Source organism: Prinia subflava, chromosome 8 (assembly GCF_021018805.1).
Source record: "Prinia subflava isolate CZ2003 ecotype Zambia chromosome 8, Cam_Psub_1.2, whole genome shotgun sequence".
Lineage (NCBI taxonomy): Eukaryota > Metazoa > Chordata > Aves > Passeriformes > Cisticolidae > Prinia > Prinia subflava.
The window spans coordinates 10,020,400-10,044,325 of NC_086254.1; the positions used below are offsets into that span (position 1 = coordinate 10,020,400).

Below are 23,926 nucleotides of genomic sequence, written 5' to 3' on the forward strand. Positions count from 1 at the left end.
TTTTTTTCTGTTTTAGAAACACACCACTGGCATTTAATTCTTAAGCTACCACAGTGTCACACTTTAAATCAGTTTAAACAAGATTTAAAAGAATACTCTTAATAATGGCAGTAAAGGACCACAACTACACCTGACTTTTTATTTCATTCTCCCTCCCCTCCAAAACAATTCATTTGGCTCAGTAACAAAACTAAAATTCCTGAAATTGCAACTCACTGATCAAAACTGCAACAGCACAGCAAACTAAACTTACTGAAGAATTGCAAACTTTTCCATTAGAAATGTAAGCTGGTGAAAGGGTTAAGAGTGGTCAGACCTTGACAGAAGGCAAATACAGAAACGTTCTATATTTGAGAACATGTACAGAAAGAGATCAAATGTTATTTCATTTTACTGCAAGCATTTAATCCTGAAGAGGTTGCAAGCATGAGAAGCTCACAAAACACCACAGGGGTCTCATAAATGAATGACTCCTTACTTAAAACAAATTCCAACCACATCATTACTTTAAAATAAAACTCAGGAACACCCAGAAGAGATGCTAACCTTCCAGAAATACCACCAGCACATTGTTCCAATAGGATATTGCCCTGTTTCCTCAAGATACTTCCTACCAAGATTTTTAGAGAAGCAGCACCACCACCATTATTTTACAATTGCAGAGATGGAAATTCTGCAGCTCAAAGAGAAATGCTAAAATTGATAATGAAAATCCAATAAAGGCCCAGTGCTTACCCAAGTATTTGCTTTCTGCTGGTTGCTCTAATTCCCGGAAAGCGCTGTACTTGTCCCCTCCATCTAGAGAAGAGCAGAAAAGAAATACATTTACACAGAGCAATTATGAATTCATACAGCAAAATTATGAATTCATACAGCAAACGCTGCATTAATTGCTCTGATTTTTAAATATTAGTATCTTATCAATGCCAAAAAGAAGATATATGAAACTGTACAATAAATTGCTCATAGTGGTTGTGTATTTGTCCTTTTACCTCCAAAAGCAGCTGCACTCTCAGAAGGCTTCTCAGCTGCCATTCCTTTAAACACAGCATATTTATCAGCTGGTGAGAGCGGCTTAGTACCTGGGAGTGGCATTAGTAAAGAAGGAACACTAAAAACAAAAGAGATAAAAGCAAAGTTCCTTAATTTATCCGTAAGAAATCTGCATTTCCAGGTTTTATTTAAAGGAGCCTCTTATTATGCCTACACAATTTGGTTCCTAAACCTGAGCTTATGCCTTAATGAGTGTTTAATCCAGCCCCTGATGTAAGTGACCTCAGCTGGGTAAATTCCCACTTTATCTCACCTAATCATATTTCTTTAGTTCAAAGTCAGTCTGCACCATTCTTGATTTTAATTTCTATCAAAACCACGAACAAAACACTCCAGAACTTTATACCAAGGAATTTGTAGCCCAGGAGAGAATGAGCACACAGACACACCTCAGGAATCACTCCTGCTTAATTTATCCCTTTGAGAATTCCCCCTGATAGAATTAGATACAGTAAAGAGTTAAAACTGCACGAGATTTTGACAGCTCCATACTTTCAGCTTATCTAATTCTGATTATACCTCATTACATATTGTAAAATTAAGATAATAAAGTGGGATCACTGTTCAAAGGAAGGAAAAGAATAACTTTATACTTCTGGCAGTGCCAACCTGCAAGTTTAGGCAGGTATCTAGTCAGCAAAATAAGGATTAGTGCACAGTTACACGAGCAAGTCTTTTTGCATAAACACACTCTATTTTATCCAGTAAAACTGCCACGACAACCTAACACCTTGTTAGCAAATGCTGGAAGATTTAGGAGGGAGCTCTGCTTGCCCTCCACACCAGCCCTGTTATCAGACCTTGGCAGCTCCACACAACAACATCCTTTACATATGAATGATGCATTCTACCTCCAGTCTGTGTCATTCACATTGAAAACCAGAATGAATTTCTATTGCATTCTTCAGCCGGGAGCAAGAATCTTTCCAGAGCCATTTAAATCTCCTTATCAGCAGCCTACAAGCAACACACAAACGAAGCACTTGCACACGTGTGCTGATGCTGGTCTGTGATGCTTGCAGACAGACAGTGCAACGGCAAAAAAATAGAGCTTATGGTAATATAATTAAATTTCCCATCTCTGCAAAGCAGGCTATTAGATATGCAATCTTGGCAAATGGAATGGTTAATCAGCTGTACTCCACAGATGGCTTTTTTTTTAAATAAAGCTCCATAAGCAATTAGATTATAGCTCATTGTAACATTTTGTTCAAAACTGAACGCTTTCACAACTGAATAAAGAGAACTGCTGCGGTGAAAAAGAAACACCATTTTTTGAATTTCTTTTTTATGATCCTCTACTTTCCATTGTGCAATTTACAAACAGTTTTCTGTCAAAACTTTCAGTAATAGATTAGCTTCAGCTGCAGAATGACATCTAACACAAGATACACTCAAATCAGCATCTTCAGATCCATGTGGCACTGACTGACATCCCTGGGAGGCTCCAAGGCCAGGCTGGACAGGGCTTGGAGCAATTTGGTCTGATGGAAAGTGTCTCTCTGCCCATGGTAGGGGGTGGAACTGATGATCTTTAATGTCCCTTCCAAAGCAAAACATTGTGGACTTCTATGCCATCAGCAAAATTCTGTTTCTTACACAGAAGCCATTTGCCATGGTGTAAGGGAACAATTGGGATGAGCAGCCCCGTTTGATGTCACTGCTGAGGAAGCACCTGGTAATCAGGGCTCACGTGGAATTCAGAGCTCTGTTTGCCACTAAGAACAGCCAGCTCCTTCCCAGAAAATGAGTCTGTCTACAATCAGACACCTGGGAGTGCATAAAGAGGAAAGAAGGCTGAAATTTTGTAGTCTGTAGACCTTGAAAGGCTGATTGTAAACTATCAAAGGGAGGAAACATGTTTATTTATTTTATCATACCAAACCTGCCTGATCAGGAATTACATCTTGGCTCCCAAAGGAAAAGCCAGGATTGCTGAAGTCTGAATGATTTTTCAATTGAGATCTATAGTCAGGTATCAAAAGTTTAGGCACTGCCAGAGAAATGACAGAAACACCAAGGGCCTGGTACCTGCTCCGGTGCTGTGAGCTGCCTGCCTTGGCTGCATCCCCCTGGAAATCAGTGAAGGAGTCATCCAGGGAGCCAGACTTTGAGGCATCCTGAAACTCCTGGAAGTCATCATCTTCTGGTTTTACTACCTGAGTTACAAACAACACAGGAATTGCTATGCTGTTGGCTCTACAAACTGTCATACAGCATGAAAGCAGCTTGGAGCAGTGTGATTAAAAGTGAAAAAAAAGAAGGAAAAGAACCTTTCAACACCAGCATTTCCACTTTGTCTGCACCTCACCCTCCTCAAACACACAAAAGATCACAGGGAGCAAGAATGAACAACAGAGGAACTCTACTCCTTTCACAATAAACGTATTATTGATCACAGCCATGTCATCATTTAATACAGGACAAATATTAATAATTTAAATCACTGCATAATTTAAAATAAATAGCACTGCAAAAAATGTTTTCTGAAGGATGAACCACGTCTGCCAACAGCAAAGTTTATCCCTCACAATTTACCTTTGCAAAGTGAAGCTTTTCAGTGTTCTCAGCTGCTCCTGAAACTCCTGTTTTACCAGCTATTAGAGTCTGTTGTGAAGTTTAACCTAAAATTACGTTTTACATGCGTTACAAAATCCTAACTACAACTAAAATCCTCTTTGCAACACAGAACACTTTTGTACCTCTTCTAATGCCACCAGAAAGAACTGAAAACATAAAAGCACGCCCGTAGTGGCACTTCACATTTTCAGACATCACATGCTGGATTTCAGCTGGGTTTTTTGCCAGTTACTTAAAACATGTTATCACCACGCAAGTTTGGAAGTTCCAGGCTCATTTCCCCTGCAGGGAAGGGGTTTTCCAGGCAGGGAGGGCTCACCTGGCCGGGCGGGTAGGAGGGCAGGAAGGCTGCGGAGGGCGGTGCTGCAGCTCCTCCCGCTGGAGCCGGGGCTGCAGCGGGGCCCGGGGCCGCGGCCGGGGCCGGGGCAGGGCCGGGGATGCCCATGGCCATCACGGAGGGCCCCATGCCCAGCCCCACGCCGGCCGGGGCGGCCGCGGGCAGCAGAGGGGGCTGGCTCACCCCGCCGGGCAGCGGCACCGGGAACCCGGACAGGGTGGGGACGGGCGCGGCTGGAAACTGGTTGAGCACGTCGGGGCTCACGGCAGGGATCCCTCTCTGCAGAGGCAACAAGCAGACACACAGTTAGTTACAAGCCTTGAAATAAAGGTGTAGTGTGTTCTCAGTCCCCGTTTGCAGCTTGTGGTACTGATGCCAGCAACCAGCAGGGCACTGGTCAGGCTCCCAGTAAACCTCCCACACCCAACATGCCATCAAGGTGCAGGTAAGTGAATTATATTCAACACAGAATTACTGAGGTAGAAAAAGGCCTCCAAGGCCATTGAGTCCAACCTCTGACCCAGCCCAGAGCACTGAGTGCCACATCCAGGCAGTCCTTAGACACCTGCAGGGATGGGGACTCCACCACCTCCCCAGGCAGGGCTTAACAACCCTTTCCATTAATAAATCCTTCCTCATGTTCCAGCTGAGACTCCCCTGGCACAGCTTGAGGCCACATGTTCTTGTCATGTTGATGCTTTAAGTTTCAGCTTTCGTATTTTGCAGATTCTGTGCTGCCTTAGTGTATAACCCTGAACTTCACATTAAGTGTTAGTAAATTCTCTTCACAGAGCCTCATTTGCTCACTTGTTGCATATGATATTAAAAAGATGTGTTTTGTAACTATAACCAAGAACCTCAATCGACACTAAAGAAAACTGAAATGTAAGTGATGAAACTGATAAAATTACAATCCCAGTTAAGTGATGAGGGCAGTGTCTCCCCCGGGCTCCAGCAGCAGCAGTGTTTCCCTGCAGGGGCTGGCACAGGCTGCCAGGTGAGGCATACCTGTGTCACTGCTATCATGGCCAGCACGCAGTACAGCTCCTCCTTGGTCAGCTTCCCGGGCGTGGTGCGGTTGGCCAGAGCCCAGATCTGCCCCAGGGTCTCCCTGGGCAGCCCTGACGACATCAGGATGGGGTAGAGCTTGGCTGTGTCAATCCCAGCAGGAGTCAGAGTGGTTTCTAAGATCTTCTTATACAGCTCTGTTGTGAGGGAGGCAGTGTTAGACAGTGACAACTGCTCTTTTCAAATATTATTGCTTTTTTATGCTGCCTCAAGCTCAACACGATACCAAATCAGGAGCATTCTGGCACTGTATTGTATCATCATGTTTCATCTAAATGTGTTATTGGATGGTCTTTACAGACAAGTTTAACTCAAGCAGAGAAATATTTTATATAAAATACACTTAGTGCTGCATTTCAAACCACGTTTCTTTAATGAAATGGCAGGATAACCCATATAAAAAGATAGTTCTAAGAGCCTTACATATTTAAACCTCAGTGTAATCAATATTTACTACGGCAATTCATTTTCTATTCACTGTGTTATTTACACATAGAAGACAAATAGCCTTCAGAAATGAGCCTGCCTAATTATAAGACATGCCAAAAACCAGAATACCCATGAAAGCAGCATTATCAGCATGCATCCTCTGCTGGGATAAGCTGCTGCCACAAATGTTTAATCTAGAATTTGTTAACATGCTCAAATACAACCCGCATTTCTTAGAATGCAGATAAGACACCATAAATATGTAACAAATCAAAGATCCAGGGTTCCTTTGATAAGGGAATAAGTCTGATCAATAAGAAGCCACACAAGCACAGGTACACTCACACCTTGCACTGCCCACCTGGCCAAACACCCCCTGGTTGGTTTACCTGGGACCAAGCTGTCATTGTAGATCCAGGGAGGCATAATTTGCTGGATGGGGTCCTGGGGAGGGAACACTCCAACTCCTAAAGGTATTCCATTCAGTAAGGAAAACAGTTGTATTAGGATACAGAGCACAAGGATCTTAAGAGACTGGTCAGCATCATTCAGCATTTCAGGCAAAGATTCAGAAAGAAATCACTGTGCTCAGAGGAGAAACAGATACTGTAGGAATATGAAATAATAACGAGAATATTTGGCAGTAATAGATTATAGTTATATATGTAATGAAATAAGGAGCTCTTCACGTGCCTCCCTTTTAATGTCCAGATGTACAGAACCTAAAGTCTCACTGTCTTCAAGTTCCACAACAAATTCAGTTTCCATCAGCTCCCTGCCATTAGGGCTATTTGTGGAATAAATCAATCCATACCTACCATAATCCCACAATGTTCCCCCAGAACATCCTCCCCTGGGAAATCCACAACCAGCCCAGGGACTGAACCTCAGCAGGATCGTACCCCACACCCACAAACATCCTCTGCTCCCAGCCTTCAGCTCCAGGGGACACCACAGCCACCTTCACTACTCCAGGCTTCCCTAACATGATCTGCCACACTTTACTCCCCAAAAATTGGTTATTTCCTTCTCCACCATGTGGACTCTTGCCCTCAGTCTCCCTCAGCAGATTTTGCGCTCATCTTAGATGGAGCTCTGACCAAAATCAGCATCATTTCAGATTTCACTGTCTTTCCCAGTACCCTTGCATCTCCTTATGTTCCACATGGATTACCTCCTGACTGCAGTCTAATTTCTAATCATCCCACAACTCCAAGCACATTCTAATATAGGCAATTCCTTCCATTTCACCAAGCAAGTAAAATAAATTTGCCACTTCCTCGGTTCTTGTTATTCTTCAGTTTTTAATCCCTCTTCCATACTAAGTGAACAGTTTTAACAAAATCTAAACTGCAACAAAACCTTGGTTTAAGTTTTCATCTAGACCATCTTTTGAATATTCACCCCTAAAGCACAGATAATTTTAGACATAATGTATATGAGCAGCAAATACTTGAGAAACAAGTATTAACTAGCTGAGAGTTGTAACCTGGCAAGATTTTATCCCCTCAAGATTAAAAGATTAAAACCTACCATGACATTGACCATCTCTAGTGGTAATTTTCCCTAAATAGTTTTTTTAAAATATCTTTAGACAGCACAACTTCTTTTTCCTCAAGACAGGACAGAGTATTTTAAAACAGTGAACCTGATTAAACCAGCATGTTAAAGGTGATTACAATAAACTCAAATGGAGAAATTTCAGAGCAAAATCATGGCAGTTACACTTTGAGCAAGGAGCAGGAGGCACTGACATATTATTCAAGCAGGCATTCAGAGCAAAATTACGCAGGGTTGGCCTTGGAATTAGTGAACAGAGCGTTAGCACCAAGCAGCATCTCGTTAGACTGAAATTCTGTCAAACGTTTCGATTGCTCACCACACTCCTCCACTGCTCTGTTTTGTTCTGAAGCCTTGTGCACCTCTGCAGCAGCACTGGGGCCACTTTCATGTCCAGCTGCCACATCCCAGTCACTGCTGGTGAGACTGGGATGGGCTTGGCTTGCAGCCGAGGCTTTGTGCCCAACTTCGGACGTTTTAAGTTTGGTTTGCTCTTGTTCATATTCATCTGAGCCATTAGCTAAGGCTTTCTCCTCCAAGGAAGAGCCTGAATAAACAGCGGGAGGAATTATTTATACTTTGTTATGAACTGTCCAGACTGCACTTCCACACTTTTCAAAGGAGAAGTACTTTTAGTGCCACTGATGAGTTAGAGATGATCAGCCCCAGCTCAGACCAACAGCACCACCCTCTCTGGACACTTTCAGAGCCTGGTCCTGCCCTTCACTTACCACAAACACCACAAATTCAACGACCAAAAACCAAAAGGAGGAAGACACAAAGCTATTTCCTGTATTAGGATTATTGTTGCATAATCATCCAGGCATCAGAAGTGCTCAGTATCTACTTACATCTCCAAAATTCTTCATGTTCATCTCACCAACATCCCTTCAGCCTCCAAGGGAGAAAGCACACAAGTGCTCTACAGCAGCATAACCATTATTTTATATACCACCATCTCAACTGTGTCTTTTTCTACCACACAGACTTAAGACAATGCTAAAACACAAGATTTAATTCACCTAAGATCAGGCATGTGTATATTCAGCAGTATTTGGATCCACACATGATTTGCTTTTACAGGCAGTTCTAAGAGAAGGGAGAAGGGGACTTAAATCATCTTTTCCCATGGATCAGCAAATTTCTGCTTAATTGCCTAAATTATTTTTTCCAGCCAGACTGAAAAATAAAAAACCCCAACAGATTAAGTAAAGACTCTGTGTAGCTCAGAGGGTGACATGTAAAAGAAGATAGAGTTACCTGTTTTATGGGTATTGGATGGAGATGCAGAGGTAGGAAAGTAAGGAACCTGCCCAGTTGTAGCATGCAGGGTGGATAACACTGGAGCCTGGGCTGGAGGGCCAGGATGGAGCACAGCCCTCTCTGAAAGCAGCTGCCCAGCCTCAGTGGCAGGATGGAAAGGCTGAGAGGTGGATTGAGGCACCAGTTTGGGGGTTTCAACAGGCCCCTGCATAAAGTCACTAAATTCTTCATCATCGAGAAAAGCAGAATGGGAAACAGACACAGCACAGTGGGATGGTGTGGGATGATCTGCAAATGGAATGAACACACAAGGCAAAGTGATGAGGAATGAGGGTCACGGGTGGGAATGTGGGGAAAGTGGGAAACACTGGGGGAACACACAGCAAATGGGCAGGGGGAGCAGCGTGGGGTGTGTGTGGTGACAGATGTGAAGGGTGCCACTGTCAGCACAGCAAACAAGGTAAAACTGGGCAGCCACCTCCAACCACGCATCTTCTCTCCCAGGTTTTTAGGATGTAAACACTGGAACTTGGTTCTTAACACTGGCTGTGAAAGTATTCTGTCTGTTTTAAGCAGACAGGGTCAAAACAAATCCAGAGGTAATATTTCAAACTGGACATAATGGGGTCTGTCAGGGGGACATTCTCCCTCAAAGGAATGTTTTAGCCACAGAAACTCAGCAATATATCATAAGGTACAAAAGAAATGTCTGCTCATGTAGACAATTTTCTGCTTGATCCTTTCCAGTGTTACCCATTTTAACAGAACTGGTGAAGAACAGGCAAATTTACAAAGAGGAGTTTTCAGAGACCACCTGTAACTGCAAACTTACCAAGGGCTGAATCCACAGCAGAGACACAAATTTTATATAGAAAAAAGCTTGTCTACATAAGCTTTGTTTCAGGCTAGACACTAAAAAAACTACACTACAGACCATAAGAAATCTGAAGTGGCAATTGTTGCCAGTGTAATTACTGAGAACACAGACTTGGTTTGACCATGCCCAATGCCACATCAGCCAGCTCTCCACTCAAATCTTTGTATGTGCTTTTGATCATTCTTAGCACTTAAATAGCTCTTCTCATCTTCAAAAGCGCTCTGCAAAACATTAATTAATGCTTTGACTAGAAAAGAACAAACACTTTATCAATTTCCTTGATGTTTCACATTTAGCACAGCACATGAAACTTTCTGTTACACTTCAAGTCTTTTAATAAAGGCTGATATCTTAATATTTCACCCTCATACCCTGACCAAGCAAACAGTTGCCAGAATGACATTTGATTTTACAAAACTGTTAATCCACTCATTTTGTACCACCAAATAAAAATACTTGTTGGAATTAGTTCTCCCTGCTGAGGATTTCAAACGTTGGAGTTTCATTTTCAGTTGGAAAATGAGGAAAATTACAAACCTGGCTTTTTTGGATGTGTTGCTGGTGTTGGGTGCATTTTAGCATCTCTAGAAAAGCCATCTAAGTTCCCTTTAATGGCTTCCAAAGCATCATCTCTGCTTTTTTCACCTGTCTGAAACAGCACAGAAAACGTTTTGAAAAATTCACAGGACAGCTCAGTTTTCTTCCAATACCCACAGCTCTTCAGTACCAGAACAGCAATGCCTGCTGCTGGCAGAGTGTGTAAGGACTGACTCTTCCAGAGGTTTTTCAAGCCATAATCTGGCATCTCATGCAATTCCCCACTGATTTGCTTGTTGAAAGAGACCCTCCCGTTAAAAGCTATTTAAAAAAATAACCTGAAGAAAGAAACTCCCCACTCATTATCAGGCCACACCTTGGGTTTCACACTGCTCAGGAGCCTCAGCTTTTGTTTCTGCTCTTCAAACTGCCGCCGTTTTCTCTCCTCCTCCAAGAACTTCTGCTGGTGCTCAAACCTCTTCCTGAAGGAAAATGATTAAAAAAAAAAAAGTGAGACTTTTTCCAGCAGGTTTGTGTTTGATTTCTCCATTTCTGCTGTCTCAAATTCAGATGGTTTGGTGCACACACTCCTGCTTTTTCTCACACCTGGACAAGCACTTCAGAGGCAGTGGAATACCCAGCAATATCCCACAGCCCTAAGGAGGAAGAAAGCACATTTACCCCTTCCCAAAGGACTCCCCAAGAGCCAGCGAGGTGTCACTTACTGCTGCTCCTCTGCAAACTGCTTCTGCATGTCGGGGCTGTACTGGGGGGCGGCGGGGCGCATTCCCAGGAAGGAGGGCTGGCCCATGTACGGCATTCCAGCTGCTGGCATCGGCCCCAGGGCCATGCCGCCCTGCAATGAACACACACACGGCTCCAGGGGACTGCTCTGCTCCACTCCAGGGTATTTATTTCCTTTTTTCCCCACAGAATTCTTTGTTTTCCATCAGATCGGCGCTGGGAGTGCTGCAGGAGCAGTGCCTCGGTAGATGGCACTCTTCCTCTCCACAAGGACTCACGGTCCTCACAGCATTTGGGAAAATTATCAAAAATCAGGGCCTCGAATCCCATCTGCCCCAAGAGCAGGAAGGCTGCAGCCATCCCACACAGGATTTCTTGGGATTTTTGGCTCCTATTCTAAGTGATTTTTTTAATATTCCCTCGTGCCAACCATGGATGCTGGAAAACGTGGTCCAGGCATTTCCCCCAAGAAGAACCTTGTCTGAATAAACTGTATCAGAAGCATTTGCTGAGAAATATATTCTGGGACATTTAGAGCAGCAAAGTTGCCTAATATAGAAGGAGACAGAAAATAATTTACTTTTCTTCCCATTCATTTTGCATTTGGTCTCAGAACACGTAGGAAGAGAACAAAAGTTGTTTATTATTTTTAGACCAGCTCTCATAAAAACATCTTCCTACTATAAATTTTGCCAAAATAACATAATAAATTCCAGGTGGCGGAGGGAAGGGAGTGTAAGGAGAAGGCAAAACACAATAAATCCAGTTTGTGACACAGCAATTTGGTTAGAAAGCCATGCAAAAAACCATTAAATTTCAGCAAAGTGCAAATTTGTACATAAGCACATACGGTGCTAAATGGAAAACAATAGATTAAAAGAGAGAAAACATAATATTAGCTGCTCGCATTTCATTCTTATTCCTCAATTAGCAACAGCAGCACTAAAGACAAAACTACTTTAAGGAAAAAGAAAAATGATAGTGATACAACAGAGGGAATGGCCTTAACCTGAAGGAAGGGAGGCTTAGATTGGATATTAGAGAAATTCCTCCCTGGGAGGGTGGGGAGGCCCTGGCCCAGGGTGCCCAGAGAGGCTGTGGACTCCCCATCCCTGGCAGTGCCCAAGGCCAGGCTGGAGGGAGCCTGGAGCACCCTGGGGACAGTGGAAGGTGTCCCTGCCATGGCAGGGGTGGCACTGGGTGATCTTTAATGTCCCCTCCAAGCCAAGCCAGGCTGGGGTTCTGCAGTTCCAGTCCACATTTGACTGCCACACACCTGCATGGCCATGGGTCCAGGAGGCATCTGAGAGCCATAGTTCATCCCCATCATCCCTGGCATGTTGGTCTGCATGACAGGAACCATTGGGAATCCTTGCTGCTGCATGGGGATCATCCCTGCAATGAAACATTCAACAAGGTAAGTGCCCAGTTAATATTAAAAGCCATTTTCCCCCCTTCCCTAACCCTGCCTCCCCCATTTAATTGGTCCTTTTTGTTTACTAAACCAGCAAAGGAAACTAAAAAACTCTGAGTTGTGCTGGACTCTTTAAAAATAAAAATAATAACATTTGCTACACTGCAGGCAGCCACAGCATTTCCCTAGTTTAAACATCAGTCAGTCTAGAGGGAAAAATGTTACAGGGCTTCTCAGTAGCTAAGCTGATGAGTTCTCCCACCATCCTAAAGAGTCTCTGTGGGTTTCTTCCCATATGATTTTCAGAAGGGTCATTTCCAATTAAAAAGATTTAATTAACCAGGGTGACTAGTGCTGGTAATTCCCATTTCTCTTGAAACCAGCAGCTTCTTAAAATAAATCTTGGGAAATAAAGTCAACCTTTCACAAAGCAACTTCACACTCTGACCTGGCTGGATAACTTGTCTGTAGGTTAATTAGCACACTTCAGGTTAATTAGTCCACTACACGTGTTAGAATGGTAACAATATTTGTCAGTAAAAGCTAAATTTGCACGAAACTGGGCAGATCAAGCTGGAATGTATTAATTCACTGAAAAAAGCAAGTGTGTTACGTTTCAGTATCTTCCTGTCTCACATTTTGCTGTCTTGAGAGACAAACACTAACATGCACTTGTTACCAGCACACCATGAGATAATTATGCAAAAACACTCCAGGAGGGCATGACACAGGCAGGAATAACCCATGAATCAGTCCCTGAGATTTTAATTAAAAACTCCCTATTTTTCCCATAAATTCTCTGCATATTTTCCCCTAATTAAACAAACAGCACTGCATCAGGAATGAGAACAAAGGCAATTTAAGGCTGAGGCTCTCCTATTGTATTAACACTTTCCACACAGGTTGTGACTCTTGTCCCAGGGTCTTGATTGTGCTTTGTAAATATTTACCAGGTCTTGCAACACCCACACAGTATGGGTATAAACAGCTGGGAGATGAAGCAGAGAGAGGTGAAATACCACACTCAACACCACAATCTAAAAGGCAAATTCAGGTTAAAAAGGGAGATGTAGTTTTCCTGGACCTTTAATCCAGAGTCTGGTGATGCTGCTTCAACAACACACAGGAGGTTTTCCCAACAGAGGGAAATTTGAGCAGAGCTGAATTCAAGGGAAAAAAACAGCTGTGGAGTTCAATTAACAATCCCACCTCTGAACATCATTGCAGACCTGGTTTAGGTCTGATTTATCTAAGCAAAGTAAAGAACTTTGTGCTCAGAATGTGAAGGTGATACGTACCTTGAGGGGGACCCAAACCACCCGCTACGGGAAACATGAAGCTGCAGGAGGAGAACAGGAGTACGTGAAATTCTGTCACTTTAGTGCAAATATCCCTAACTGAAAATCCACCTCCACTTCCACGCCAGCACCATCACCAGGAGCCTCCCACCTTCTGGTCAGCCCTTCCTTTTAGGGAAGGAAATTTGCTCCTGCAGGTCCCACAGAACCCAGCCCCATCCCAGGGAAAAAGGTTATCCCTCAGGTTATCCCTCAGCGGGATTCCCCAAAGCACCGGGGAGCCCTGGCAGCGCTGTCACAGAGCCACCAAACACAGACGTGATCCTCCCAGCAGCCCTGACACGGCTTTGACTCATCCACATCACCCACAGGAGACTTTCAGCACCCACACAGCTTGGGAACAGGTCACTTTCTTGTGTAAGCTAAGCACAGGATGAATAAACATCTCCTCTTGCAAGAATCTGACTCAGCAGGACCATTAACTGCACCAGAGAACATTTCTCAGCTGCTTAGGAACAGCTTTTCTGAAGAAAAATTAACTACCCACAAAACCCCATCACTTTTTGCCCCCTCTAGAAACATTAAGTATCATAAAATAATGGAGTTTCTATTTTCTCAGTTACCTAATTGCAAAAAAGCACCTTGGAGAAAACATTCATTCACGTATTGAGGGTCAAGTGCACCTGGAGGAAGAACCATTACAATTCCAACTAAAATCCTAATGGAAATTGCTAGCCCTCGCTCTCAAACAGCTGCCAAAGAGCAAAAAAGGACCTCGTTTAAAATTCTCATTTGCAAGCAACTTGCAGAAACCCACGTCAGCTGCAATTTCCCAAACAAGAACCTCACTCAGTGTCCCAGGCAGTTATTACAGCAAAGTGCTGTGGAAGAGAAACACACTTATAGATATTCAATGTTCAATTCCAAGGGTGGATGTAAAAGAAACTGCCGAAGAGTACAAGAGAAAATGCCATCAGAAATGGCTGCAGGAAGTCCTGAAAGCCAACCTGGTTTATAAATATAAAAGAGCTGTGTAATATGAGCACTGAGATAAAATAAGGAACTTAAATTATGCATTTATCCAGGAGTAAATTGCACCTCCCCACTGTACAGGCAGCAGGTCACCAAGACAACCCATTTGCTCTCCACTTCATCCTCCATTCAGGATCTTCATCATCCTGAAGCTCCTTCTCCAGCCCTGACCACTGTGTGCTGACTTCTCCCTCCGCACCTATCACACACCTGCACTTTCCAAAGGTCCAGCCTTGCCATCTTCCACCCTCACCATTCAGGGTTCTCCTTCAGAAGAACTCTGCAGACCCACACACCTCAGCCCCAAACGTGCAGGGCTTGGTTCTCACCACAGCCAAGCTCTGTTTAACTCAGTTCAGTCACTTTAATCCACTCCTTGGCACACAATATCAATATGAAAACAAATAGACTTACTTTAGTCAGAAGGATGAAATATTAAATGTAATTTCTGAAGATCTCCTAAGCATGTAGAAGTGCTCTAAGCTTCATGCTTCCCTTCTTGTTGGGGAACCTGGTCAACAAGAATTCTCCAAACCAGCAAATGCAATGTAAACTGAACAAGCATCGGGAGGTACCACTGCTTGTTGGAAGCAAGCAAAGGTCAAACTATTAAATATTTATCCCTTTCTACAGAGCTCCTGGTTTATTTATAAGTCTCTGCTGAAAAAAATAAAAAGAATCTATCAACAAAAAAAACCCTCACCTAATTAGAGGGCACTGGAAGAGGAGCTAGTCCAGAGTAGCAAAGCAAGCTCTGGGTACGTGCCACTCACATCCACCACGGATACACTCCAGGATTCAGTGTGCAACTGCCAGCACCAGCCACAAACCATTCCACCACTGGGAATTTATTACTGAACTGCTCTTCTGGAGATGCAGAAATGCCCAGAGCAGTCAGTGAAAGCAGCTGGTTCTCGTGGCTGAGGGAGCCAGTGAAGGGCCGGCCCTGCGTGAGACCGACCCAGGGTACAAACACAAGAAAGAGATGGCAACAAAGTGATCACCCCCCAACAGACCTCTTAAAGCAACACTGGAAATCTGTAAATCCCTACCAAATGAGTATTTTAAACACAGAGCTTAAAAAAACCACCAAGAAGCCCCAAACCAACCAAGCAACAGCTTCAGCCAAAACTCAGGAGCGTGGGGAGAAGCACCTCCTTCTCTCAATTGAGACTTCACTGTAACAGCTCCAAACCACACAGAACATTTTCCCATCTACAAGTAGGTTTTTAAACCCTTTAAGTCCCAAGCAGTACAACTCTATCGATGCAACAGACTGTCAGAGTATTTCTGAATGGCAGAAATGCACAAAAATTGAAGTGAAATCAGGCAAAGAACCCACACAGACACAGAACAGAACTTTTCCTCTCCTCCAGACTCTGTCCTTAAAGAAACCAAAATACTATCAACGGGAAATGGTGATTTGTAAATCCTTTTATTTTTCAGAACCTTTATTTCAGTGACAACATTCCCAATAACACTGACCAAACTGTGGGCTCCAGCTATCCGAGACAACTCAATGAGCTTAATTGTCAAATACAAAATTTCCTCAGCCTCCCTAGAAGTAGGACAAGAGATAAATAGCAAACAAGAGCCTACACTGAAAAAAAGCATTACTAGAGTCTTCAAAGGCGGTGAAATCCAGTTTTCCAACCCTTTCCAGAAACACAACAACATCTCTTTTAACACTGGTTCATTCTCCTGACAGGATTCCTCAGTCCTCCCTCCGGCCAAGGTGCCCTTTGTGAGGAGGAGGGAAGAGGGCAGTCCCCAGGGAGGTTCTGTCCCAGGAGACACGGACAGACCTGCCCGGCAGGACAGGAGCATTTACTGTTACCCACCCCGGCGGGGCTGGCAGAGCCCCCGAATCCTTCCCACCCCGACAGCTGAGATTGCAGCTGCAGGGCCTGATGGCAAGTGGGGCACAGCTGCCCAGGCCTGGACACACCAGGGGAGATCAGCTGGGCCCCCAAAAATGTGAATAAATCTCAGCGAAACACGGAGCTGCATTCCCAACAACACACCTGGGACCTCCCCACCCAGGACCCCTCCACATCCTGCCTGGGACCTTGATGTTCCATCCAGGATCACAGGTACTACACCTGAGACCCACACGCCCTACCCAGGACCCACAAAGCTCACTTGAAAACCCACGAACCCCACCTGGGTCCGATACCCGAGATCCCACGTACCTCACCTGAGACCCCACGTACCTCACCTGAGACCCCACGTACCTCACCTGAGACCCCCACATCCCACCCAGGACCCCGAGTACCACACCCGAGACCCTACACACCCAACCCGGCACCCCCCCACCCCAAGCAGGCACCCCGCACGCCCCACCTGGGCCCCGAGCCCTCCGCCCTCACATCCCCCCTGCACTCCGAGCCCCCACCCCGGCCCCATCATCGCCCCCACCTCCCGCCAGCTCTGCCCCTCCCCGCGTCCCTTTAACCCCCCATCACCGCCCTCCGATTCGTCCCCTCCCGTTCCACAGCCCCTCGCCCGCTGTCCGCCGTCACCACCGACCTGGCGGCCCCGGCCGCTCCGCCGCCCGCCCCGCCGGCGCCCCCCGCGCCGGGCCCGGGCCGCAGCGCCATCTTCGCGCTCGGCCCCGCCGTCTGTCAGCGGAGCGGGGCGGCTTCCGGGGCCGGCCCGGGCAGGCACCGCCCCCGGCCCCGCCGCTCCCCCGGGCGGCGGAGCCTCGGTTCCTCCGTTCCACAGAGCCGCAGATGCACAACCCCACAGAGCCACGGCCCCTCGGTTTTTCTGTTCCACAGCCCCACACAGGCAGCGGCCCCTCGGTTCTTCCGTTCCACAGCCCCGCAGAGCCAGAGCCCCTCGGTTCGTGTGTTCCACAGCCCCACGGATACACGGCCTCAGCTCCTCCGTGTCGCAGCCCCACAGAGCCACAGTGTGTGTCAGTTCCACAGCCCCGCGATCCCGCGGGTCCTCGCTTCCCAACCCACCGAGCCCCTCGGTTCCACAGCCCCACAGCCCCTCCATTCCTCCGCTCCACCGCCCTAAAGCCCCGCGGGTTCTGTTTCACAGCCCCTCGGTTACCCGGGAAAGGCCCGGGTGGGGATGAGTGGCCCCGGTTCCCCTTGGTTTGCGGCATCCAAACCACCGCTTTTCGGTAAAAAGGAAAAGAAAGTGCCACCACCGCTTTTCCGTAAAAAGGAAAAGAAAGTGCCACCACCGCTTTTCCGTAAAAAGGAAAAGAAAGTGCCACCACCGCTTTTCCGTAAAAAGGAAAAGAAAGTGCCGGCTTGCAGCCCGACCTGCGCCGGGGTCACCCGGGGACGTGTGACAAGAGCCTGGCAGGACAAGGGGCACTGGATTCACATCCAGAGGGAGGGTGAAGTGGGATATTGGGAAGAAATTAAATTCCTCCGTGTGAGGGTGCTGAGGCCCTGGCTCAGGGTGCTGTGGCTGCCCCATGCATTAAACCAAGACAATCCTGTCCAGAAATTCCTCCTTAAAGGATTGTAGTTGCAAAGAAGCCATTCCTGCCTGACAGGAATTGTGATGAGAAAACCAACGTGGGCTGAGAACACACTGGGCAGATGAAGACAGGGAAAACACACAGAGTTGGGCCTTTTTTGCCTGCAAACTTGGTCCACCGAGGCTGCACAGACACACGGGTATCCAAATTAGCATCTTATGACCTTGTTTATTCTGGTTTCAGGCTCAGTTATAAAACAGTACAAAATTACTGCACGTGTAAAGTATCAGTTATTCCAAAATAATTTTATAGAACAGCAGGAAGAGCAAGGCTTTACTTTCATAAACAAGTGGGTTTGTTTTGGCTTTTTGAAGTGTCCAGGGAAGTCTCTGACAGCTGTGTTTATCAAACCCGATGGTAAACATTGTGTGGTTTTTGTCTGAATCTCCTGAAAGTGTCTAAAAACTGTATTAGGGGCGATCTGAACACAAACAGTATTTTCAAGGAGCACTACAAAACTGTGTAAAAATAACACAAACTGATGCTGGTGTTGAACTGTTCTCAGAAATACACGGCATTCACTGCACGAGCACAGGCTCCAGCTCCTATAAGAAGCATGCAGGAACTCTCTCCTGGCATTGCAGTAGAGGCTTTCTAGCATGTAAACCTTCACCCTCACCCCAAACAGGAGAAATATTTTTCTCCCTTCACCTTCACTGCCATCTTCATTCTTCTGTTCCAGCACAGACAGAGGTGTCAGCCCCAGCTCGCCAGTCTGAATTCAGCTTTCTGAAACAGTCTGTAATTTACCGTCCTTTTTGTCTTCTTTACCCTTCTTCTTTCCATTAGTATTTTCCTTTGTGGTTTTCCTACAAGAAACACATTGGAGATCAAGACACAAAATGTTGTCATTAATGCAAGCTCCAGCAGACAGATATTGACACCAAAACTTCACTAAATCACAATTGGGTGGTTCATCCAAACAAGTTATCTGTTACTTGGCTCCAATTTTCTGGGCTGTTTCTGAATAAACAGCATCTCTTACCTCCTCTTCAGCAAAACCTACTTACATTTTTCTTTTGCCTTTTTTCATGAAGCACTCTGGGATGGTACAAATGGATTCTCTTGTCAAAGGTTTCTTAATGAATTTCTTCTTTTGTTTGCTGAGAACAACATTTAGTGAAGAAAGATGAAATTACCAGAGTTTCAAGTTCTAGAAAGTACCATAAGTTATTAAAAAGAATTGATCAAGAGACTGGTTAACTGCTCAAATGAACATACCTCTGCAGTTTGGGCAAATGTTTTATGTATTCTGGCACAGGACAGCCAGCTCGCTGGATAACGTTGGCAATACTGGAAAGGAGAGGAGGGAAGAGATCAACTCCAGTGCTTGGACAAGTGGTAAATATTTTTTGTGGAACACAGCAAACCAAACAAACTGGCTGGTTTGTTGTGGGTCTTTTGTTTTGTGGTAGGTTGTTTTTTTTTAAGCAAGAAATAAAGATATTATTAATAAAGACATATTACCTCCGTAATAAAGGTTTATCATCTTCTGTAAAGAAAGTGACTGCCTTTCCTCTGTGTCCTGCTCTTCCCGTGCGACCTGCCAAGCACACATTTTGCAGAGCAGAGATTTTACTTTAGACACCTCCCTTTGTTCCTCCTCTCAGCCCCAGCCTCCTGATGCATTTCACAGACTGAGGATATTCCAAGCAGCCAACCCCCAAACATTGTTCCCAGTGAATGAAAGCACAGCTACGCCTGAAACATCTAAATAAGGTTCACAGAGTGCTGCCAAAAACGAGAGCATCTCCATTACAGACCTTGGAAATGGGAAAAGGAGGTGATTTGTGAGCCATGCCTCACCTATCCTGTGGATGTATTCCACTGCACTCGTTGGCAAATCGTAATTGATGACCATGTTCACACCTTTGAAGTCAATCCCTCGAGCCAGCAAGGCTGAGCAGATGAGCACCCAGATCTTCCCAGCCCTGAAACTCTGCACTACTTTGTCTCTCTAGGAAAAGAACAGGAAAGATATTTGGAAACAGATCAAATAGCAATTTGAGAAAGGAGCTGAACTTGTTTCCTTGAATTTGCCTTGATGTTAAGGAATAAAACTAAACCTCTGAACAAAAACCTGCAGGAATTTGCTGCCACAGTTAGTGGAGTCACATTCCAACACTCTTGCTCTTATCTTTCTTTCCAAAGCATTTATTGAAAATAAATAAAATCCTCCTACCTGTTGCTGAGTCTTGTCTGCATGGATGACATCCACATTGATGCCTTCATAAATAAGCTCATGGAAAAGCTCTTTAGCTCTCTCAATAGACTGCACAAAAACAAGGACTGGAGGAGCAAAACCCTGCAAAAGAGTAAATTTATCTCAGGCTCCAAAGTGCTTTTCCTTGCAGAAACTGAGACAGATTTGGGCAACTGTTTAACAAGTGTCAGAGAGAAGTGTTTGACCTGGGAAAGTGGAAGTCTCTGACAGAACATAGCTCAGTTGAACAGGAAGAAGAACATGCTCAATCTCTCCAAAATACCTTTTTAACAAGCTCTCTCATTGCTGTCAGTTTTCCTGTCTCAGATCCAACAAACAGCAGCTCTTGTTCTACTGTCTCTGCTGCAGAGTTTCTGAAACCAGAAATCCAACAGAAACACTTTAGTGTTTTTAATATACATTAACAAAAACTTATATATTAATAAATATAGGTAGCATATATAACCTCCCTAAAAATGTTACCTGCTGGGTGAGAAATACTGCACAACAAAATCCATGTCATCAGTGTACACTCCTAAGACTGATGTTTATTTGATGACAACGTCATTGGCAAAGGAAAAGAACACTTTATTCAACACAGGAGAACGATCTACGTGCCTACACAATTTTCTCTGGAGACAAACAACCTGCAGTGCTGACTAACAACAGCCACAACACCAAGCAGGCTGCTGATGCAAAGAAAACGATTTCCCAGGAAATGAAAAACCCAGCAAACACCCACCTTGCTCCAACAGACACCAGCACAACGTTGTCCAGGTTGAGTTTACACCACTCCTCCACGTCGTGGGCAAAGGTGGCGCTGAACAGGGCCCTCCTGACCAGGTGGGAGGTGCATGCCAGGAAGATGGAAGCCAGCTGCTCACGGAATCCTGACTTGCCATCCTCAAACAGCTTGTCTGACTCATCCACCACCAGCCACTCCACGCTGGGAACAGGGAGGGTTGAGTTTCAGGAGTGCCACTTTTGAGTGGCAAAGCACGCGTGAATCAGACTCTCATACCTGCTCAAGTCTATTGCTGGAGGATCTTCTTTCAGCAAATAAATGAGTCTGTTGGGAGTAGTAACCAGTACATCTATTAAAATAAAAAAAAACAAAATGTCAAAAGGAGACACAAAATAAACTCAAAAACCAGAGCCCTGAGAAGCATTTCCAACCCAATCTGCCAGAGGTACAATTTAGCAGAGTCCATGTCAGGCTTCCCGTTTCTTCCCTGCCCCTTTTAACCACACAGCCCAAAGAGAAAGGTCAGTGACCCTTAATTTTTCAGAAGCACTTCAGTCATTAGAATAGTTACCAAATTTCTTGGAAGACTTGGGCCCAAACTTCTTGGCTGCCTCAGCTGCCTTGTGGATCATGTGGATCCTGAAGCCTGTGCCCTCAGCCAGCTTCACCAGCTCCCGGTGGGTCTGGAAAGGCAGCAGGGATTGGATTTGCAAGCTGAGCTGATGAGCTTTCCTAACCAAAAACCTGCTGGCAAGCATGGAATCATGGAGTGGAAGAGACATTAAAGCTCATCTAGTTCTCCCTGGAACCTTCCACTATCCTGAAGCTGGAGCTTCAAACCTCACCCTGATTTCAGTGTTAAGACAAAGCCCTCTGGTTTCCTTAGCATAATAAAATGCAGCTCTCTAACAGGCATTATTCACATCACCACCACATGTGGCTCCCTCTCTCACATGAATAAAAAATGCCCAAAGGTGGCATTTTAATTTTATTTTAATAACACAGCTTTGTTATAAAGTTATTCCTTGAAATTCCAAGTTTGGGACAAACAGATAAACCTCTCCTGGCAATCTCAAGTAGGAAAGGAAGTTTGAAGAGCACCTGAGCATTGGGCAGTTTAAAATATGATCAAAGAACCTTGAGCTGCTAATCTAATCATTTAGATTAGACTCAGATAATAGATATGTACCCACTTCACAGAAGTCAGAAGACTTGAAAGAAACATTTAAATTAGCTTTCTCTGATATGTGGGGGCAATAAAGGAAAAAAAAATTTACTAAGCTGCTATTTTGCTGATGCAGGGTGAAAACACTGAAGTCCATCAATGTGAAATCCCCTCAACACCCACCTGGCTGGCAAGTTCTCGGGTGGGTGATATGATCAGAGCCCGGAATCCTTTGTTCCTGGGTTGTTTCAGATGTGTCAAGACAGGGATACAAAATGCCAGCGTTTTTCCAGACCCTGTAGGAGCTGACGCCAGAAGCTCCCGACCCTGGAAGAAAGAACAAGGGCTTATATTTCAGTAGGGAAGAAAAAAAGAATAAAAATTACATTCCCATAAATATCAGTGCTGCAAACTGACCCAAAACACCTCAGGAGGAGCATATATGAGGAAAGTGGTGAAAGGCAAGCTTTCAGTTCTGATGCAGTGGATCCAGCTTTAAAACTGCCACAAACACAGTCCCAGATTCTGCCAGGATCCCTGAAACCCCACAGGACTCACGTGCAGCATGGTGGGAATTGCCTGCATCTGGATGGGTGTTGGGAGGTGGAAGCCTGCAGCCTGGATGTTCTCCAGGATTTTGGGGTGCACCTTGTACTCCCTCTGAAGCTGATCGAAGGTGGCAATGGGGTCAGGGAGATCCGTGCCCTGAACGTTGATCCTGTGCTGGTGCCTGAAGCGATTCACCTGCAAGGCAAAACACAAACTCCTTCTTTTTCATTTTACACCAGAAAACTCATCATGTGTGGGTTCATCTCCTGGTTCTTTCCACCACACTCATCACTCTCCTCCAGTGAGGAATCACCACAAATTAACCTCAATTTTACATCAAACACCCACACAACACCAGGAACCTGTAATTCCATCAGAACCCCCTGCTCCCACCTTTTCTCTCCTCAGGCGTTCAAGCTTCTCTAAAGTAGGTTTTTTGTCTTTTGCATCTTCACATTTTACTTCCATTGAGGACATCCACTTTATTCCATTGTTTTCTGACAGCTCTGGCATTGATTCTGCTCCTGGAAGTTGCAAACAAATTCAAATTTTCTTTTGTAAAATACAGACAGGCATTATTTGGAGACAAAAAAAAATCTCAGAACGTTTTTTCTCTCCTTCTCAATAAAACTAATGAAGAATCCAGAAGGATGGCACCCTCATCCCCAGCTCTCAGCACCCAATCCTGGCCCAGTTATCAGATCAGCTCTGAGCCAGGCCAGCCAAGGAACCCTGGATGGGCTCTAAGGCCCCCTCCAACCCAAACCATTCTGGGATTCTTTAATGATTCTGCCAGAGATACATGCGTGTGTGTACAATAATTACCTCGTGCTTTTTTCTTTTTTCTTTTCCCTTCACTGCCTTCTGCCGTTCTTTTCCTCTTTCCGTCGTTCTTCCCTGCTCCATCTTTCTGCTGCTTCACCTCCTCCTCAGCCCCTGCGAGCCCCCCGCCCTCCTCGGCAGATCGCTGAGGGGCTCCCTCCTTGTTCCCGAAGAAGTCGAGGCTCTCCACCGAGGCGCTGCCGCTGTTCCCTTTCACCACCTGCGGGAGAACGGGGAAAAGGGTGAGACGCCATGGCCAGGCCCCGCTCCTCAGCGCCGCGGGCGGGAGGGACGGCGCTCCGGAGCCCGAACCGCGCAGGGGCCGCTGCCCAGGCCCTCCCCTCGGTGTCCCCGCACCCCGAAGCGCCGCGCGTCGAGCCCGAAGCGCCGCACGTCGAAGCGGGCGCCGGCGCCCAGGCGGCGGAACAGCTCGTGGGTCTCCATGCTGCCCGCCCCAGCAGCCCCCGCGCCGCCGGAAGCCGGGAGCACTTCCGGCCGGGAACCATGGCAACCGCCCCGCGGCGTCATGGCGACGCGTTGCCGTGGCAACGGGCGGTCAGGCTGCCCCAGGCCCGGGAGATGCCGCAGCGCGATGGGAGCGGCTGTCGCGACAGCACGAGGGTGGCGACGGAGGATTCCTTCACCCTGTGGGGCTGCCGATGCCTCCTTCCGGCCCCTTCCAGCTCTGCTGCAGTCCTGGAGTCTGGGGGAGCAGGCGGGAGGAGGCTGTTGCTGCCCTGTGCAC

The 23,926-nt window shown here is 45.7% G+C and overlaps 2 protein-coding genes across 7 annotated transcripts in view; both read right to left on the reverse strand.

The window, feature by feature from the left end:
* The window catches only part of SYNRG (synergin gamma), a 32,441-nt gene extending 19,143 nt beyond the window's left edge, over positions 1-13,298 (reverse strand). For 2 of the 6 annotated variants that reach the window (XM_063402884.1, XM_063402883.1), the window contains exons 1-13: positions 13,161-13,298; positions 11,725-11,843; positions 10,430-10,560; positions 10,081-10,186; positions 9,705-9,816; positions 8,288-8,578; positions 7,347-7,574; positions 5,857-5,934; positions 4,979-5,175; positions 3,953-4,249; positions 3,085-3,212; positions 993-1,111; positions 736-798 (exon numbers count right to left, since the gene is read on the reverse strand). In XM_063402884.1, the coding sequence (XP_063258954.1) occupies positions 736-798; positions 993-1,111; positions 3,085-3,212; positions 3,953-4,249; positions 4,979-5,175; positions 5,857-5,934; positions 7,347-7,574; positions 8,288-8,578; positions 9,705-9,816; positions 10,081-10,186; positions 10,430-10,560; positions 11,725-11,843; positions 13,161-13,197 (1,906 nt within the window). In that variant the 5' untranslated portion in view covers positions 13,198-13,298. The remainder of the gene's footprint in view (positions 1-735; positions 799-992; positions 1,112-3,084; positions 3,213-3,952; positions 4,250-4,978; positions 5,176-5,856; positions 5,935-7,346; positions 7,575-8,287; positions 8,579-9,704; positions 9,817-10,080; positions 10,187-10,429; positions 10,561-11,724; positions 11,844-13,160) is intronic. The other 4 variants (XM_063402888.1, XM_063402887.1, XM_063402886.1 and 1 more) reach the window with 3 other exon arrangements.
* Positions 13,299-17,927: 4,629 nt separating this feature from the next.
* DDX52 (DExD-box helicase 52) lies at positions 17,928-23,656 on the reverse strand. The gene is made up of 15 exons (XM_063402891.1): positions 23,539-23,656; positions 23,185-23,401; positions 22,753-22,883; positions 22,369-22,554; positions 21,994-22,137; positions 21,217-21,328; positions 20,922-20,994; positions 20,643-20,846; positions 20,184-20,274; positions 19,880-20,002; positions 19,504-19,654; positions 19,165-19,240; positions 18,919-18,990; positions 18,708-18,800; positions 17,928-18,506 (listed from the first exon to the last, which is right to left on the reverse strand). Exons 1-15 carry the CDS (start codon positions 23,623-23,625, stop codon positions 18,419-18,421), a joined length of 1,848 nt encoding a protein of 615 aa, XP_063258961.1. The 5' UTR covers positions 23,626-23,656; the 3' UTR covers positions 17,928-18,418.
* Between the last annotated feature and the right edge of the window lie 270 nt (positions 23,657-23,926).

What these genes read in the sequence shown, in the direction of transcription:
- DDX52 (XM_063402891.1), bottom strand. Translation starts at nt 23,625, where the DNA reads ATGGAGACCCACGAGCTGTTCCGCCGCCTGGGCGCCGGCGCCCGCTTC. An exon ending in CCAGCAATAGACTTGAGCAG is followed by an intron (nt 20,847 to 20,921) that starts GTATGAGAGTCT and finishes CCCTGTTCCCAG; the next exon opens with CGTGGAGTGGCTGGTGGTGG. An exon ending in CAGACAAGACTCAGCAACAG is followed by an intron (nt 19,655 to 19,879) that starts GTAGGAGGATTT and finishes TTCTTTTCCTAG; the next exon opens with AGAGACAAAGTAGTGCAGAG.